Here is an 18,277-nt window from a genome sequence, read left to right as displayed (position 1 = left end):
AATCACAGAGAAGAAATTCTGCTATCCTGGGAATTTTGTTTCTCACAAACATTATAAAGGTGGAGAACAGAATAGCTGCAGTGTTCCAACTGTCTACTTGCAGCTTGTTTTAATGACCGGAAAGTTAATTTAGTTTCTCCCTGCTAAACCAATCAGCACTGCTACCACCACCAGGGAAGCAAGGTTCCAGTGTGATTCTCCCACTGTGAGAGTTTAAATTTCAGCAATCCTCTAAGGAAGCACCAGAATTTTCCAGGAAATACACTGAGATTATTCATTCAGTTTATTTTTTCCTCCCTAGACTGCAGTATCAACAAGAATTATCACTGAGTAAGGAAACAAATAATCTATCTTGCAAATAAATCCCACCAGTAACCTCAGCTCCTTTAGCAAAAACTCACTTGCACTGTAAGAGAACAGATGGGTTTGCTAGGACTTTGGTGAGAAGCCTAAGCAGCAGTTTTGCCTTCTGTAGATGAAGAGCAGAGTACTGCTCTAGAGGTATCAGGAGTGCACTGGAATGTTCACAACACAGCAAATGGAAAGAGGCTACTCCAAGCATACCTTAACCACTAAAACAAGGAATCCTTCAAAAATCCTTCCTTAGTTTCAGGATTTGAAGATATGGCAGAAAATATTTTCTGAAAAGGTTAAAAAAAAACAAACCACAAAACCAAACCAAACCAAGTTTTATTTAGATTTGTTGACTCCTAACTACTTAATGCAGCAGAGACAGAAATGAAGAAGCAAAGGCCAAGCCTTGTACCTACCTAACAACTCCCGGGGTGGAACTGCTCTGTTGGCTCCGTTGCATGGAATGTTTGGGTATGGGGTGGATGAGGAGGAGTTTACCCACAACTCAGGTGGTGAATAGTTGAAAGATGACTGGTTACTGTGGTCCTGAAGCTCTTTACACTGACCAAGACTGTCTTGAGGAGTGCTTAATTCTTCAGAACAAGCCTGGACTGAACTAGAGGAAATTCTTCTTTGGTACAACGGCCTGCCTGGTCCTCTTGGTTCATACTGTGAATGAAAAGACAAAAGAAAAAACCCTTTTGCTCCTTTTATTCAACTGCATGTAGCCAAAACTACTTTTCCATCCAGACTGCTTTCCCCTGTCATGCCTTACAGGAAAAAAACACCCCACAGAGAAGGTCCCCTGCATTCAGAAAAGAAATGTAATACATTTGCAGTCGCATGGTGTACAGGGCAGTCACTGACTTTGTACTTTAATCACACAAAAACCAGACACAGAATTTGAAAGGAAGTGCAAAGAGCATCAATTGAGACTCTAATTCTTACCAACCTTTGCATCTCGCACTCCTACATGAGAGATGTATCAGAGAGCGAGGAGGAAGACACCCAGCATTTACAAATGGAGCACAGAAACATAGAGGAGCAGGAGAAAATGCTCCATTACAATGAAGAGAGGAAGAAAATTGCCTTTCCAAAGGACAAACGAGTGACTTGAGCACGGGGATTTGGGGAAGCATGACACATCTGTATGCTGCATGACACATCTGTATCCTGCATCCTGTGTGTGCGCACAAAGCAAGCACTCTGGAGATGTGTGTGCCCTTGGGAGAAACAATGCAGAGGATTTTATCTGAAACCACAGCAATTATTTGCTTCCATACACCCTATAGATCATGCAGCTGAAAATGGCAGGAGCTCCATTAATTAACCTGCTGCCTTCATGAGCTTCAGACTGAAGAACCCTCTAAACTTCCTCAAAATTCAAAGCACCTCTGTTGTGCTCCACTTTCTTTTGAAAAACAAACACAGTTATTTGCTCCCTGCTGCACTGTGCTTACAGCACAAATGTCACAGAAATAAACCTATGCTTGCTGAAGGAAATGAGTAAACACCCTCAAGAAATGTTACAAAAAATAAGCCAAATAAACATCAAATAACTTGTTGGTGATGCCCCAATGCTGTTATTATATCATGCACACATACACAACAAAGAGCCCACAGGAAAAAAGTGCCTGAAAGGAAGCTGTAATATCTCACCCCAGCAACCACACTATTATGTATCAAGGGAGCAGCACTAAAGATATCCTCTCACTCTGCTCTCTTCAACAAGAAACCAAAATTCAGATCTTACTGCCTAATCATACCCCCAAAAGATACTTTTCGTTGGGTTTAATGGGCAATTTTGGTAAGCAATCAAGAAATTATCAAAGCTCTGGAACCTTGGAAGCACAGGACCAGACAGAATAACTTAAGTATTCCCTTTGATATGCAGTTCAAATCTGGTTTAACTGAACACAGGCAAAAGCTTTCAAGTACCAGTGAACAGCTTCATAAATAGCAGTTGAGAAAACAGTTTAGTAAGGACACCAAAATCCCTGATATCTGGCTTATATGAGTGATCTCTGTTTAAAACACACCCAACACTGCAGTTTTGATCTCTCTGAGTATGCTGCCCTACCTACCAGCTCAACTTGGGAACTTTACGAGGCAAGCTCTGCCTTGTAACACTTTGACTGCTTTTGGCATTTCTGTCACATAGTTTGAAAGGAAGAAGAAATAAGAACAAAAATGATTTTGCACTAATTACATAAAGGCTCCCTCTATTTGTCTTCAGCTCACAGGAGCTGTCACAAACTCTATAGGAATATTTATTAGTTTATTACTGCTGAAAAGCCACTGTTCCTGTGTCCTGCTGCACTGACAGCATTAACTGTTGTCACAAAGTGTTAGATTGGATATAAGGGGGTATGGTTTACTGGTCTGACACTCAGAATTTCTGAATGTCTATAAAACCAAACCTCACCACAGCTCTAGCAGGGTCTGTGGACTCCACTGACCTCTAAGGATCTGTATCAGACTGAAATGTGTAAAATGCACTGGAATTCAATTTCAGGTATTTTGCTCAGGCAGAAAACCTAAATATTTTCTGTTTTCAGAAGCCAGAAGACAATTAAATACGTATAATGTGGGACAGTGATGAGCAGGGATACTCCCACAGCTTCTGTAAAAGCCTTGACAGAAATGCATCACAGAATGAGCCACTTCATGCACAAATATGGGATTACATGCACTCAGTGCAAGATTATCTAGGAATATCAATTCTAACATTCCTGGAATGCAACCTGGCTTCAGCACACTCCTTTCTACCCAGCATACACTCCTTAGAACTCTAGATTCCTACAGGGGTTAAAAACTCCTGTTCAAACTATGCTCTGTCATACTCGGGTGTGCATCCCACAACACACACCCTTAGGGTCCAAGCAAACAAAAAAGCCTGGCAGGGATAGAGGCAGCCCTGGTGTGGTGGGTTTGTGCTGAAGTCATGCAGCACAGCTGGATAGCTCTGCACTTACTTCCAACACTCTGAGCCCCAAACATGCACAGAAATGCAGAGAATTAACTCAGCACAGGCAGGATTTAATAAACCAGGTTTTGTGCTGTGTCAAAACAACTCCACTGCTCTGGTCTTAAAGTTTGTATCATTAACTAACCATACTGACAGTTTAATATTGAGCCAACTGCCTGCCTTATTCAAGTTGATTTTCCACAGTTCTTTCCTGAGTTTTGACCTGAGGTGTGGTTAATTTGCACTCCACATAAAAGATGTGCAGATAATAGAGCAATGAGTGCAAGACAACTCTGGGTAACACTCAAAAAGCCAAGGCCTCCTGTCTAGGAGAGAAAAATGTTACACCTGCAGCGATGAGAACAACAAACACACAGCGAGTGAACAGAGGAAAGATGATTTTCACCTCGCAGAAATTCCCAGTGCAATCTTTGAATGCCTGAGGTTATTTTGCACTCCTGGCCACTTCAAAATCTAATTTGATTATTAAAATGACAGGACAATTGCAGGGGCAGACAGAGGCACCTACCTCTTCTAAGCTGTGGAGCGAAGAAGCAGATACTGCTCGAGATGCGAGTGGATGAAATGGCTCCTGACCGACTGCATGCTGATGATTCTGTATTTGTATAAAAGGGTTTTGTTGTGACCTATGGGGCAATGGAGGTATACCATAATGAAAGCCCTGCCCCATAAGGTGATTCTGCTGGAGGTTAGCATAAGTCCATGATCCATCAGGTTGCAGGTATTTCAAGGGAGATGGGGTCATGTGTTCAGATGGCATCGAGAAAGGGGGGTTGTATATTTGGGGTAGATGCTGCTGAAATGCTGGGTTGCTGGGGATTTCAATGTCTCTGTTGTTTTCGGTGAAGTTAGGGAAGTGACCACTGTGGTTAGAGTTGCAGGAAGGAGAAGGGAGTGCTGGTGGGCTTCTGGGTTGCACTTGTCTGTATTGCAACAGTCTGGACTGAGGGGGTGGCATTTCAGCTAAGTCCCGGCTCTCGCTTTGATCACGGTGTGACAGTTCTCTGAGCAAATCCTGGAATCTGCATTGACAGAATAAACGTATCAAGAAAAAAAAGAATTTGCTGAAATCCCACTCTTTTTGAGGTGCAGGAAACTCAAAGCACCAAAACACTGAATTTAAACATCCTCATCTTTGCACTCACTGACCCTAACTTCAAAGGATATGACTGTGAGCAGTCAGCAAACAGGCACGAGAGGATTAATTGGATGAAATACCTACCTGAATCATCTCTAAGTTTTAATAACTCCAGAGATTTCCTTTTCAGTCAGAAGAATCAATGGGGTTTGTTATCTCTTAAGAGACAACTAAGGAAAGGATTTCCTGGTTTATTACACAAAGTTAAAAACCTCACATAGTTAAAGGAAACTTTAACCCCTTACAAGGCAAAACCCAGACCAGGCAGGGATTCTCCTCGCTCACACAATGTACTTCCTAACGTCTTCAGAAGATCAGAGTCAATTCAGCACCTCACAGAGTCAGATAAGAGAGCATTTAGATGCTCTACCATGGCTCTAACAAACCAGATGGAAAATAAAGCATAGTGAGAGATGACAGCAAACAGAGGCAATTTAAAAATCCATCCTTTACAACATACATGACTAAAGCTGATGACCGCTGGAACCATTTTTCTGTTTATGTCCAACAGCTTCCTTTCTTGCCCCTACTGCTCCATCTCAGTGTCAGCATTTTTCCTTTAATCTGCTTTTAAAAGCAAAAGCTTTTGGAAGAGAAATTTAGGTTTTACTGGGGAGGGGTTGAGTTTTTCTTTCCCAAACACATAAAACTGAGACTGTTAATTCAATCTGAAGAATTTACCACGTAAAGAGGCCTAAACTACACTCAGACACCTCTTTAATGAACAGAAGGTTGTTGCTCTCTATCCGTTCCTTATTCCAAAAATACAGCACTGAAAAGCTCCACAGAAGTACTTTTTCCACTCTGGCTTTACTACCCAATATACTAACAGAATAAAGCATAACACATAATAAAAGCATAGTTGTAAGTCAGCCTGGCAACTATTTTAACCTTCATAATAACAGCAGCACAAAGCAATACCTTTAAGTGTCTCACACTTGATCACAGTGTTACAGAAAAGGTGCCCCCTGCTCATTTTTACACAAGCTCTGATGACTCAGTAAACAAATACCTTGAATATGTTGCCTCTGTTTCATCTTCTGTATTACTGGCAAGTTTCCAGTTTGCCCTAACTTGCTGCTGTTGATGCAATCCAATTGGTTGCTGAGGAAGATGTGGTAGATGAGGATGGTGATGGTGTTGATATGGAATAGTGCCTTGACTGAGATAGGCATTATGTTCATTCCATTGCTGTAACCTGGCTTGTTGTTGCTGCCTTATTGTTTCCAAAGCTACATTTCCATGCATACGATCTATAAAAATAGTTTTAAAACAAAAAATTTATCTAATGCCCCCTTTGAAAGATCTTCATGTCAGAAAAAAAATTCAATTAAAAAAAAAAAAGAATATTTCTTTTTTTAATACAGTATAATCCAGGGCCTGCATTGCAGTCTTTAACCTGGTTATTTAAATCATATGGAAAATCATATAAACATGAATCTTCTAATAAAGTGTTGAATATTCAAACATGCCTCAAGCAGCAAATTATGCTCAATGACATTACTTGTGGAAACTAACCCAACAATGACCCAATTCAGAGCAATAGGTCTGAAAAGGTAAATACCTCCTTCATTTTCACTTCAAGGTAGTTATAATTGCACACTCTGAATTTAAATAAAGAAAAGTCACCTACCTAAAGTGTCCCCTAGGGGCATTCCTGATGGATTCTCTTCAATGAAGTTGTTCAAGTGGGTTGGTAGAACAGGGTTGTGCTGTGCAATGGGCCTCAAAGGATTACTGACTTCTTGTAACATAGGTGGGGGGTGTTGTTCTGAAATCACAGCATCTACAGCAGGAGAATGTGGTCGGTGGGGAATTGGATTATTAAAAAAAGACTGGCTGGGGCCTGCCTGGTAAGCAGGGGAAAGCTGTGAAGGTTGTGGAGGCTGCTGATTCAAATGATTATGCTGCTGAACTACCTGGCTTTGCTGGGGTGGCATTTGGTTTTGTTGTTCAGGCAAATGGTTTTGCTGTTGAGTTAAAAGGTTTTGCTGCTGTTGCAGAGGATATGGCTGCCTTGGTATCTGTGACAGGTGCTGGAAGTGGCGATTGGGAACTGCATACTGGGAGTGGGGGGGGGTGAGGTGTAGATTCAGCTGCCTGGGGTTAAGATTATCTTTGCGATGAAATTTAGCATTAGGGTAACCAATGCCAGAACGAGACTCTGGGCTTCTGGTCTGAGAATTGGCTTCTAAGTCAACCTAGAATAAGAGAAAGGGGAAAAAAGTACTTGAACATCCACATTAAACCAAAAAAGAAACAGGTCAGGGATTAAAAATTTCATTAAAGGAGTGGATATTCAAAGCAAAACAATGCAAACCTACCTGCTTGGCTTCCAGAGGTTTCTTCTCAGGTGTTCGAATTTTATTGATTTCAGGCCCAGCAGCACTTTCACTTTTACCTAAAACCAGTTAAGAAATTAGTTTCAATGGAAAAAAATATTATTTGGGGTTAGGTACTTTTTACCCCAGACACAGGAAAATGCTTTTTGACAAAGCATTTATAGCAACAAAGACATTTAATAACATTTACTAACACCTTCCCTTCAGTCTCTGCAGTTTGTTCACTAACCATCACTAAGTGGTTCTTCCAGTTCAATCGCAAAGAACAGCAGCAGTAGTTACCACTGGGCTGCAGAACAGAGACAGACCAGTTGTACCCTCAACACACACACTCCTCAACTTTCATTACTTCTTCCTCTGAATCTCACAATACCTCAAGTATTCTGTTTGCAATGCCAAGCACAGGTTACTCCCCCCAGTTCTCAGATCTCTTTATTTCACAAGACAGACAGAGAGAGAGACAGACAGGCAGAGAGAAGCAGAGAGAGACAGACAGGCAGAGAGAAGCAGAGAGAGACAGGCAGGCAGAGAGAAGCAGAGAGAGACAGGCAGGCAGAGAGAAGGAGAGAGAGACAGGCAGGCAGAGAGAAGAAGAGAGAGACAGGCAGGCAGAGAGAAGAGAGAGAGACAGGCAGGCAGAGAGAAGAGAGAGAGACAGGCAGGCAGAGAGAAGAGAGAGAGACAGACAGGCAGAGAGAAGAGAGACAGACAGGCAGAGAGAAGAGAGAGAGACAGGCAGAGAGAAGAGAGAGAGACAGACAGGCAGAGAGAAGAGAGACAGACAGGCAGAGACAAGAGAGACAGACAGGCAGAGAGAAGAGAGAGACAGACAGGCAGAGAGAAGAGAGAGAGACAGGCAGAGAGAAGAGAGAGAGACAGGCAGAGAGAAGAGAGAGAGACAGACAGGCAGAGAGATTCTCTCCACACTACCATTTTTAAAGCCCAAAGTCCCTCAAAACACAACTAAGCTGCAATGCAATTCCAACAACTAACCATTTCGACTTTGTTCATGTTGCTCCTTGTCTGGATGCTGAAGCTGTTGCTGTTGTCCTATGTTAACTGGTGAATGATGTCCCAGACCATAAGGTATAGGAGACCCACGCCCATGTGCCTGTAACAGGTTCATATTGTATGCCATGGCTGCTTGATGAGTAATGAGTCGAGGGTCAACTGCAAACCTACCCTGATACCCTGTCCATGGCACCTACAGCATCAAAAATGAAAAGGAAGAAAGCAAAAAAGATGCGACCTGTTAAGTTACATTAAAGAAATTAACAAGCACACTGAGATACAATAAATCCTTTCCCATGTATCAGCTGACCTGACACACCAGCACATAACTAGAGGTGGTGATGGATAAGGAGAACAGCAGGAAGGGGCAAAGATTCTAAAGGATTTTTTGTCTCAAAACCTATTCTTGTTTTAGGGGTTTCAAAATTCAGAGAGAAAAAAGACTGATGAGAGAAGTGTATTGTAATAAACTTTCTTTTGTATTAATCTGTTCCCTAAATAAACAGAATTGGATGAAATTTAAAAAAATAAACCCCCCCTTGTGCTGGGAGTTAAGAGACATGAGGCTGTCTTGGGGAGATGCCTCTAACCCGAGGAATTCATAGAACAGTTTAGGTTGGAAGGGACCTTAAAGATTATCTAGCCCAACGCCCCCGCCATGGGCAGAGACACTTCTCACTAGCCTAGCTTGCTCAAGGCCTCATCCAACCTGGCCCTGAACACCCCCAGAGAGGGAACATCCATGACCTCCCTGGGCAACATGTGCCAGTGTCTCACAACCCTCACTTGGAAGAATTTCTTCCTAATAACCCAGTCTAAATCTGCCCTGGTAAAGCCATTGCTCCTCATCCTATCACTAGAACCCCTTGTAAACAGTGCCTTGCTGGCCCCCTTCAGGTACTGGGAGACCTGCTCCAGCACCTCCACGTCCCTCTTACACTGGGGGCACCAGAACTGCACACAATGCTTCAAATGGGGTCTCAAGAGTAGAGGGGCAGAACTTCCTCCCTTGTCCTGCTGTCACACTGCCTTTGGTGCAGCCCACTGTGGCACAGAATGAGGGGACATTCTATTCCTCTGCTTCCACAAACACTGAGTGAGGTGAACAGGAATACTGGCAGAACCAAGAGACTCAGCCATGTGTTATGAACAAGAGGGCCACTCCGAAGTGCTTATCCTACATGACACAGGTGTCACAGATCATCTGCCTAAATAGTTGAAGCAAAATCCACCTTCTGAAAGCGTGGAAAGAAGGCAGGCATTTTTACATTTGGAATGTTCCTCCCAAAAGGAAAGCAAAGGGAGACAGCTCTGGATGAAATTAGTTCAATGGCTCCCTGCAGGGAATTTATGAAAAGGAGGAAAATGTTTGAATAAGAGGAGGGTGCAGGGAGAGCATTCAAGTATCCTCTACTGATGACAGCAGACAACCCCCCCATGTTTTATACCTTGGATATGGAAACTGCCTTTAAACAAAGCAAAGAGATCATTTTATTCTCCCAGGCAACCAGCAACAGAAGAAGGGGACACAGCCTCAAGTTGTGCCAGGGGAGGTCTAGGCTGGATGTTAGGAGGAAGTTGTTGCCAGAGAGAGTGATTGGCATTGGAATGGGCTGCCCAGGGAGGTGGTGGAGTCTCTGTCCCTGGAGGTGTTCAAGCAAAGACTGGATGAGGCACTTGGTGCCATGGTCTGGTTGACTGGCCAGGGCTGGGTGCTAGGTTGGACTGGATGATCTTGGAGCTCTCTTCCAGCCTGGTTGATTCTGTGATTCTGTGATTATCTCAGAAGAACACAAACACATTTTACTTCAGCCCCTCCTTATTTTAAGTGTATCAACTTTCATGCAATTCTTTTTTCAAATGAGTATTTGCCCTTGAAAAGTGCCCTCTGAACTTCAGCTTTAGGCTACCACTGCATCTGTACAATCTCAAATCACCTCCAAACAAGCTTTTTTTTTCCAAAAGCAGCCTTCTCATTAGTACCTAAATCTTCTCATTTAATTATTTAAAAGTCCATCCTCAGGGAAGGTGAGCCCAAAACAGTTATTTGTAATATGTTTCCTTTGATTGGAAATACATAAAAATATATTAACCTTGGAACAATAAGATGGAACCTTTTAAATTATCTTGGTTTGATATTAATACAATGTGAGCAAGCATGACAAAGACACAGCTGCTGGCTTTCTCCTTGCATTTAAATTTATCCATCAAATGAAGATCTCTGCTAAGCTAGGAGAAGGGAAATTTCTTGACCTAGCAAAGAAAACCAACTCAAAGCTGCCAGCTGATCTAAGGCATGTAACTGTCTAAGCAACTGGAAGTAGAGTTCCTCCAGCAAGTTTCCTGTGCAGCATCCCTAACCTACAGGCCTCATCATTATTAGCCCCAAATTAACTGTATGGCAGCAGGGAGCATTGTGAATGGAATTCAACACAACTGCACGTGTGGGCTCCACGTCCTTCCCACAGCCTTCAGGAGTTGTGTACAACACATACAATGCTACACTACAACATCCCTTCTGCAGCTTTTGTTCCTTCTGCCCTTTTCCTCCTGGCATGTGACTGTGAAGGTTAGAAATAAAGCCAAGACTGCTTCTTCAATTTGTATACATTTTGGTGGGCAGGTTTGGTTTGTAGTATGTAATTCTATATAGAAATGTAGCCTAAAAGCTGATTAGGAATCTTCACTGTGTTCTCAAACACCATTAAGGAAAGGGATGGAGAGGAAACTGGTTCACTATGAGGTTCTGGAAGGGGAAAACATCCCATTATGCTTATTTTTCTTATCACTTCACTTCAGACACCTTGCACTGCAGACATCCAAAGCTGGGAATTTAAACTGCGTGAGGTTGATAAAGAGACACAAGCTCGCTCTGAATCACCCACGTCTCTCCAATGATTAAGAACTGAACTAGGCAATTAATTCAGGTGCAGGCATCTCAAGTCAGATGCAGCAGATTCTACCGGTGTGCCTAAACCTAGAACTGAGAAAATACACCAAATGACACGAACATGAAATTGCTTTTAGGCTGCCTGGAGTTATTTGGGGGAGCAGTGCTGTTAAGTCCTCATTTTCTGGTGCTCCTCTGCGCAGCCACTCCTAAAGGCAGCTAAGCTCATCATGCATTTGAAGTAAAGTGCTGAAAAAGCTTGCAAAACATTCCCTGAGTTTGCCATTCGTTTTTGTACACACAATAACTGAGCAAGGGAAACAAAAGAGCAAAAGAATTCTTACGGGCAAAGGCACAGACATGACCATATTTCCTCCATAGACAGCAGGTACGTAGAGAATACTTGTCCCAGTGTGTGGATCTATCCTTTGAACAGGACTTGGAGATTTCCCCAGATTGGGGTGAGGTCCCAGAGGAGGAGGGGGAGGAGTATATGCTCGGATAGGATTTCCAATTAGAACAGAAGGATTGGGCTGAACTGAAAAGAAAGAAGAAGAAAAAGATGTGTACATACAAAAAAAAAAAGGTGAGGAGTATTCTTTTTGCACCCTAACAGCATCTGTCTTTGAAAAACAGTGTGCAGCTCTAACAGCACAGGTCTGATATACTGAGAGAAAGCATCATACCCTGTATCCCATCTCAAAAACGTGAAGAGGCAGAAGACACAGGCTGAGACACACAGCAACAGGTAGCTGAGAACTGCATTAATGAAAGAATGTCCCAAACCAATTGCATTTACTGACAGCCAGAGTACCTCTTCAACCAGAATCATGCTCCATTCTTCAGCAGGGAAGATGAGCTTTAAACTAATGCTTCTTCCAGTTAATAACAGAATTATTAAGCTGTTGCATGCTACCTTGCAACAGTATGAGCAGTGATACCTGGAGAGCTGATAAGTACACACAAGATGGTGCATGCAATACAAGATCCTAACTCTTTTTAGTGCAATCACACTGCTACAGTATTTGATGTCATGTGTTTCGAGCACAACCATTTTTAAGAGGCCAAGAACAATACTGTGCTAAGGCTCTGAAGTCAGTGTGCACAACACCTATAAAGGAATATCCTCAGAAATACCCAATGCCCACTTTACAGCCTGTAATCTGTTTCCCAAAGGCACACAAACAAATGGAGAAGGAGCCAGACACTTGATTCATGTTAAATTGCTGTCAACTTAGCTGTGAGAAATTCCTTCAGGAACAGCAGAGACACTTACCAATTCCATCAGGTGGAAAATGGTCATTCTGGTTATGATGATGGACCTTGCCCTGTAAAGGGAAAAACAACAGGAGCAATGCTTTGCATTCTGACACTAACACAAGTCCTTTGGTTCAAGTGAATGTTACAGTCAGTACACAGTAGAGCTTCAAAGAAGTGAGCCCAGCACTCTTATGCATTCAACTGTCCAGTTCCATTACCTGACTATGAGTTCACAAAGTTGGACATTAAATGATTATGGGTCATCACCAGCCCCTCTGGGGGTAGTCTCTCACAAGGCTGTTTTCAGATCAAGATGCTTTAGGTTTCCTTTCTCATAATTTTACATCCTGCTGCTTCACTTCTTTTAGGAGCACCACCCAGCACTGACACAACCCTCAGTACTCCTCCTCTGTAGCAGTTCTTAGTGGAAGCACAATGCATTTTCTGCTCCAGGTTTCAGCTGCAGTACCTTGGAGACAATGTGGCTGCCCCCAGTTTTATTCAGTTGCTCATCCAGTCTCATCAGACATTGGCTCCCTACCCCATCTCATGTAGAGGCTTCAGCTGGGCAGTGGCTGCATCTCTTAGCAGAGCTCTCCTTGACTTCCTTAAGGTATTTCATGGGAGTTTCCCTGCTGGCTTCTACTGCCTCAAGAGCCCCCAGTGAGCTGATCCTCTGTTTATGACAGGTAAGCCTGATCTCTTTCCTCTCTCCCTTTACATCTAGTTTAAAGTCCTATCAATGAGTCCTGCCAGGTCCTGGACAGAGAAAGGTAGCTCCCATCTGGTGCCAGCACACCTGTGCTATGTAGGCCAACCCATTGTGAAAGAACCCAAAACTGTGACACTGACACGAGTCGTGGAGCCATGTGTTCATGGAATGGATTTGCCAGTCCCTTCCTTGCCTGCTCACTGCCACAAAAGCCTTCCATCTGGCTCAGTCCAGCTTTCATCCAGCACGCAGCCCTTAGCCATGCTACTTCGGAGATGTGGCCTCAACAGCTCCAAACACAGAGATTCAAATGCCAGTCCACTCAAGTCCTTTGCAGGACAGGAATACCTCCCTTAATCCAGACCCAAGTACATTTAAAACTATAAAATACATCTAAAAACCCTATGATGCTACAAAACTTCTCTTGCCCAGGAGATAAGTCTAGGCAGTTTTCCAGCAGTCTGAGCAAATTAGTCAGGGTACAAAGCCAGGTTGTTTGACAATGTTGACTCATGCATAAACCAGTTTAAAAAACTGGTCTCTGAATTTGCCTCTCATTTTAAAAATTAATTATTGAAAAATAAATTAATAATTGCTTTTCATTGCAGTATTTAAAGGAAACTTGTTTATTCACTGAAAAGAGAGCAAGATTCACTCTCAAAATGGAGAGGAGCTACGTGACAATCACTCGTGGTTAGTAAAAGGCATTTCTGCATCTGTTCTGCTGTCAGTTACTGTCAAGCTGTATGTGCAGAAGTCTAACAAATCCCTGCTCTGCCCTACCAGCCTTGTGGTTTACAGGTGTGACATTTTCAAAAGCAAATAATTACATAATTCTGTAAGAACATCTGTCCTGATGAACAGGAGCATTTGTCAGGCATCAGGTTGGCAAACAGAAGTCAACTGGGGCCATTCCTGCATTGGGGAAGGGAGGTGCTGGCTTTCTTCTGACTCTTCAGAGTTTTGATGGCTTAATGACTTTATAATAGTCTATTATTAACTTAACCATTATCATTTCTCAAAGATTTCCACATCAAGGTTCATTTCCCTACCTACCTAACAAAATACCAACTCTCTGACTGAGAGCACAGATAACAACTCGATTTCTCCCAAAAACTTGCTCCACCTTTGAGAATAAAAACTCACATTACATAAAGGCATCTAGAGGCAACCTGGACCCAGACTTGGGGGACTTCAGGCAGCTAACAGCCTCATCACTCCCAGGATCCTCCTTGAGGCAACAGACAGGAGAAAAGTATTCTCCAGAGTCCTGCTCAGAGCTGCGGGCCTCCCTGGCTGTGCACAATGTCTAGGATGATGATGCACCCCAATTATGTGCCTGAATCCAGGTTGGAAAGCAGGAGCAGGGGCAGTGAGCAGGAGGTAGACAGAGTTGTAAAATCTAGAGCCTAATTTTCTGTACACTACCCTGCGGGAAGCTCCGAGTTGGGGAAACTTTCTGTTTCCACACCATCACCTTTAATAAAGGTTGTGCCTATCCAGCTCCACTATTCCTGCTGCACTCCTGCCATCCCCAGCCAAGCCACCCAAAGGCAGGTGAAGGCAGATGCCTTCATAGGCAGGGCTGCAGGAATCCCAGTAGCACACAGCTAGCAAGGTCCATGGCAGCTGTTTGCTTTGCAGAGAGGCAGGACTGAAAGTTTGATTATAAAAACCACAGAATCATAGACTGTTGAGTCTGGAAGAGACTTCTGAGCTCATCATGAACAGCAAAGATTTTTAATGCCCACACATAAATCCAGGAGCAATTTTGCTGAACAAGAAGGGGCAGCTTTTCACCAAACCACTTTTCGTGTAAGAAACAAGCCCTGAACCACACAGATGTCCACAAACTCACCACAACACGCTGCAGAAGAGGCCGTTCTCATTTATTTACCACAAAACACAGCAGAGGCAGAGCTCTTTATCTTCCATCTTGTAACATTAAATATTGTACTTGGGAGGCTTAAAATAAGCAAAGCCAACCATCTGCTTTTCAAACTTGAGCAAAGGGAAGCGTACCACCTAGCACAGCCATGTTCTGTGTGTGTTTGAGCAGTACCTGCTCTGTTTGCTTCTGTTACTGCACATGCTGGCTGTCAGTTGTACTCAGAGGGAAGAGATTTTGTTGTAGTTATGATACAGGTGGTTAAAACACTTCAGATTTTGGGCTGGAAATACAGTGCTGGCAGGTTGGAAAGTATCTCTACTGATTGCTACAGCACAAGTGCTTAGTTTACTAACAAACTGGAAGAAAAATAAACAGAACCATCTAGGCAGAAGATTCTCACTTCCCCCAACTCCCTCTATTTTTTTTGTTTGAATTTGGATTTGGTTTGGGGTTTTTTTGTTTGCCTTTTTTTGTTTTGTTTTTTTCAATGTACTATACCTGCATTTCCAAACACTCCTCTTTCATTTTAGGAAACAAAACCCACATTAATAGCGATGCTCTGTTTTTAAAGCAAATGCATTCCAGGCTGAGGCACTCAGGAGAGTGCAGCAACAACGTTTTGAAGGCAATAATTCTTTTTTAATCCCTCCTTTTTCTCTAAGCCCTACTGTTTTGACACGAGGAGCTGCTTCAGAGATCTGCTGTTTGTTTCAGCAAGTAACGCATCCTGAAGAAACCAAATGTTCTCACTTCCAAACTCTCTGTTGGGAAGGACTGCCAAAGGGAAGGTTTTCCTTTTTGTACTCTTTGAATTTCAAAAAAAAATGTTGTAAAAATTCCATTTAAATGAACCAGGCTGCCACAAACCCACAAAGCTACAGCAAAGAAGTGCTTCTGCTTTCTTGCACAACAGAATTCGTCACAAAGCTGACAACCTGCCTTTTAGTTGCACCTCTAAAGACAATTTAATTAAGCTATAACTCAAATTGTTTTGAAATAAACTACAAAGAACCATTAAAATAAAATTAATTGCTGATATATCACCCTCAAAAAAAAGCTCCCTAATGCAGCATTGCTCTTTAGCATCCTAAGGAAGCTATGTAATTTTGTCCCTTCTTTACCTGCTTGTATAATAACAGATGATAACATCACCACTGAGTGGTGATTTCAACTCTCTGCCCTCTTGAGGCTATTAAAATGTAGTCTTCAGAAGGATATTAGCTCCTCTAGGTGATATACTCCTTCACTACATCATTTTTAATTAGTCAAACAACTAACTTACATAAAGCCCTGAATATTAAATCTGATTTTTGGCTCAAACTACATCACTTTTGGCTATAATTCTGTTGGTTTCCTTACACTCCTTGTCCTTACCAACCTGTTGTTTCCTGGGACACTACAGAGCAAAAGCTTGGTTAGAGACCAGAGACAGGGACTGTCTCTTGGTCAGAGAGTTTAGTTTGGTTTATCACACACTGAGACCAAAATCCGTGGTTGAAGTTTGTCAGGGTCATTGCAATGCACACACTGAACATGCCAGAGTCACCCAAGGCACACATTTTGGTAAGGAAACAAAGCTTGGACAACCCCAAGCTACACTGCTAGACACTGGAGTGAAACACAAGTCTAGACCTCTCACTTGAAAATGCTGAGGATCCCTCTGGAATCTGCATTCAGATCTGACTGCAGCAATAGGAATGGGCTGCCCAGGGAGGTGGTGGAGTCACCATCTCTGGAGGTGTTCAGGAAAAGACTGGATGAGGCACTTAGTGCCATGGTCTGGTTGACTGGATAGGGCTGGGGGATAGGTTGGACTGGATGATCTTGGAGGTCTCTTCCAACCTGGTTGATTCTATGATTCTACAATTCTATGATTCAATGGCACTTCCAAACAGACAGCTCACTCCATAAACCTTTTACACCATTTCTCAATAGGCACTTCTACATTCACTTCCTGACATAATTCATCTCCAGTAAAACCTTACCTTTGGTGGTGACTGCTGTTGTTTGGTGGCATTCGTTGAATGCTGATGCCGAAGAGCTCGGGGGATGAACTCAGGAGCCAGTGGGTTCAACACATAAGTTTTCTTTAGCTCCAGAGCTTCCAGCTGAGCTTTGATCTGTTCAAATGTGATACCATGGAGACTTTCATTCTCGTGACACAGGGCAATAAACCTTTCCCAAAATTTCCTATGGAAACAATTTGTGGAAACAAGAAAAAGCAGGTAAGACTTGATGGCTGTGGTTAAAGTTAAAACAGATCTCATACAACTGTGTGGCCCTTTTATTTTTCCTGTATGCTCATTTTCCCCACAAAACCATCCATCCTGCTACCTGATCCAAGCATTTGAATCCCACAGCATAATGCAATGCCCCTCAGTCATTTCAAATGGATATAAGGGTCTGCACATCTCTATCAGGTCACAGCACTGGGTGCATATGACATTTAATATTAATGCCATGTAATTTGGAATTTTTCCCTAGAAAACCAAACAGGGCAAACATAACACTTCTGGAGTTCTGGAAAACGTGATTTATGGAATTTATTAAAGCTCAGATAGCCCCAGGGGTTGTATTCTCAGACTCAGGATCTACAGATGTAGGCAGACTACTCCGTTCCAGCATAACAGACAGCAAAGTCAAGATACGCCCTCAAAACTGCTCTTGTGAAACACTTCAGGGTCCTGTGAAGAGGCCAATGGGATGAGATTTAACAAGGCCAAGTACAGGGTTCTGCACATTGGCCCCGGTGCTACAGGCTGGGGACTGAGTGGCTGGAAAGCAGCCAGGAGGAAAGGAACCTGAGGGTACTGATAGATAGTAGGCTGAAGATGAGGCAGCAGTGTGCCCAGGTGGCCAAGAGAGCCAATGGCATCCTGGCCTGCATCAGGAGCAGTGTGGCCAGTAGGACAAAGGAGGGTTATTCTGCCCCTGTACTCAGCACTGCTCAGGCCAGACATTGAGTGCTGTGTCCAGTTCTGGGCTCCTCAATTCAAGAGAGATGTTGAGGTGCTGGAAGGTGTCCAGAGAAGGGTGACAAAGCTGGTGAGGGGCCTGGAACACAAACCCTGTGAGGAGAGGCTGAGGGAGCTGGGGGTGTGCAGCCTGCAGAAGAGTAGGCTCAGGGGTGACCTCATTGCTGTCTACTACTACCTGAAAGGACATTGTAGCCAAGTGGGGGTTGGCCTCTTCTCCCAGGCAACCAGCAATAGAACAAGGAGACACAGCCTCAAGTTGTGCCAGGGCAGGTCTAGGCTGGATGTTAGGAGGAAGTTGTTGGCAGAGAGAGTGATTGGCATTGGAATGGGCTGCCCAGGGAGGTGGTGGAGTCACTGTCCCTGGAGGTGTTGAAGAAAAGACTGGATGAGGCACTTAGTGCCATGGTCTGGTTGACTGGACAGGGCTGGGTGCTAGGTTGGACTGGATGATCTTGGAGGTCTCTTCCAAACTGGTTGATTCTATGATTCTATAAGATTATCACCACCAGCATCTAGGGGAGGGGCTTTTGAGACCCTCTGGTGAAAAACAAAGACAATTTTAAGCCAGAAAGAGAACCAGCAGATGACACATGACCTTCTCTATGAGAACTCTGTATCCAACCTTTGAAGGGCAGAGTGGTTATTTAAACCATGTAGTAAAAGCACATTCCTGCCTCTCTTCTGCTTTCCCATGACATGTCTTTCATTTGCT

The 18,277-nt window shown here is 43.2% G+C and overlaps 1 protein-coding gene across 4 annotated transcripts in view; it reads right to left on the bottom strand.

The window, feature by feature from the left end:
* Positions 1-18,277, bottom strand: part of HELZ (helicase with zinc finger) — a 98,036-nt gene that overhangs the window by 5,934 nt on the left and 73,825 nt on the right. For all 4 annotated transcript variants that reach the window (XM_064150601.1, XM_064150603.1, XM_064150604.1 and 1 more), the window contains 9 exons: positions 16,573-16,777; positions 12,001-12,052; positions 11,069-11,262; positions 7,817-8,027; positions 6,806-6,882; positions 6,115-6,682; positions 5,494-5,734; positions 3,852-4,365; positions 771-1,023 (listed from right to left, as the gene is read on the bottom strand). In XM_064150601.1, coding sequence (XP_064006671.1) covers positions 771-1,023; positions 3,852-4,365; positions 5,494-5,734; positions 6,115-6,682; positions 6,806-6,882; positions 7,817-8,027; positions 11,069-11,262; positions 12,001-12,052; positions 16,573-16,777 — 2,315 coding nt within the window. The remainder of the gene's footprint in view (positions 1-770; positions 1,024-3,851; positions 4,366-5,493; positions 5,735-6,114; positions 6,683-6,805; positions 6,883-7,816; positions 8,028-11,068; positions 11,263-12,000; positions 12,053-16,572; positions 16,778-18,277) is intronic.

Source organism: Pogoniulus pusillus, chromosome 11, assembly GCF_015220805.1.
Source record: "Pogoniulus pusillus isolate bPogPus1 chromosome 11, bPogPus1.pri, whole genome shotgun sequence".
In the NCBI taxonomy this organism is placed as follows: Eukaryota; Metazoa; Chordata; class Aves; order Piciformes; family Lybiidae; genus Pogoniulus; species Pogoniulus pusillus.
The sequence above is the reverse complement of the archived record's forward strand: the minus strand, read 5'-3'. Positions and strand labels throughout refer to the sequence as shown.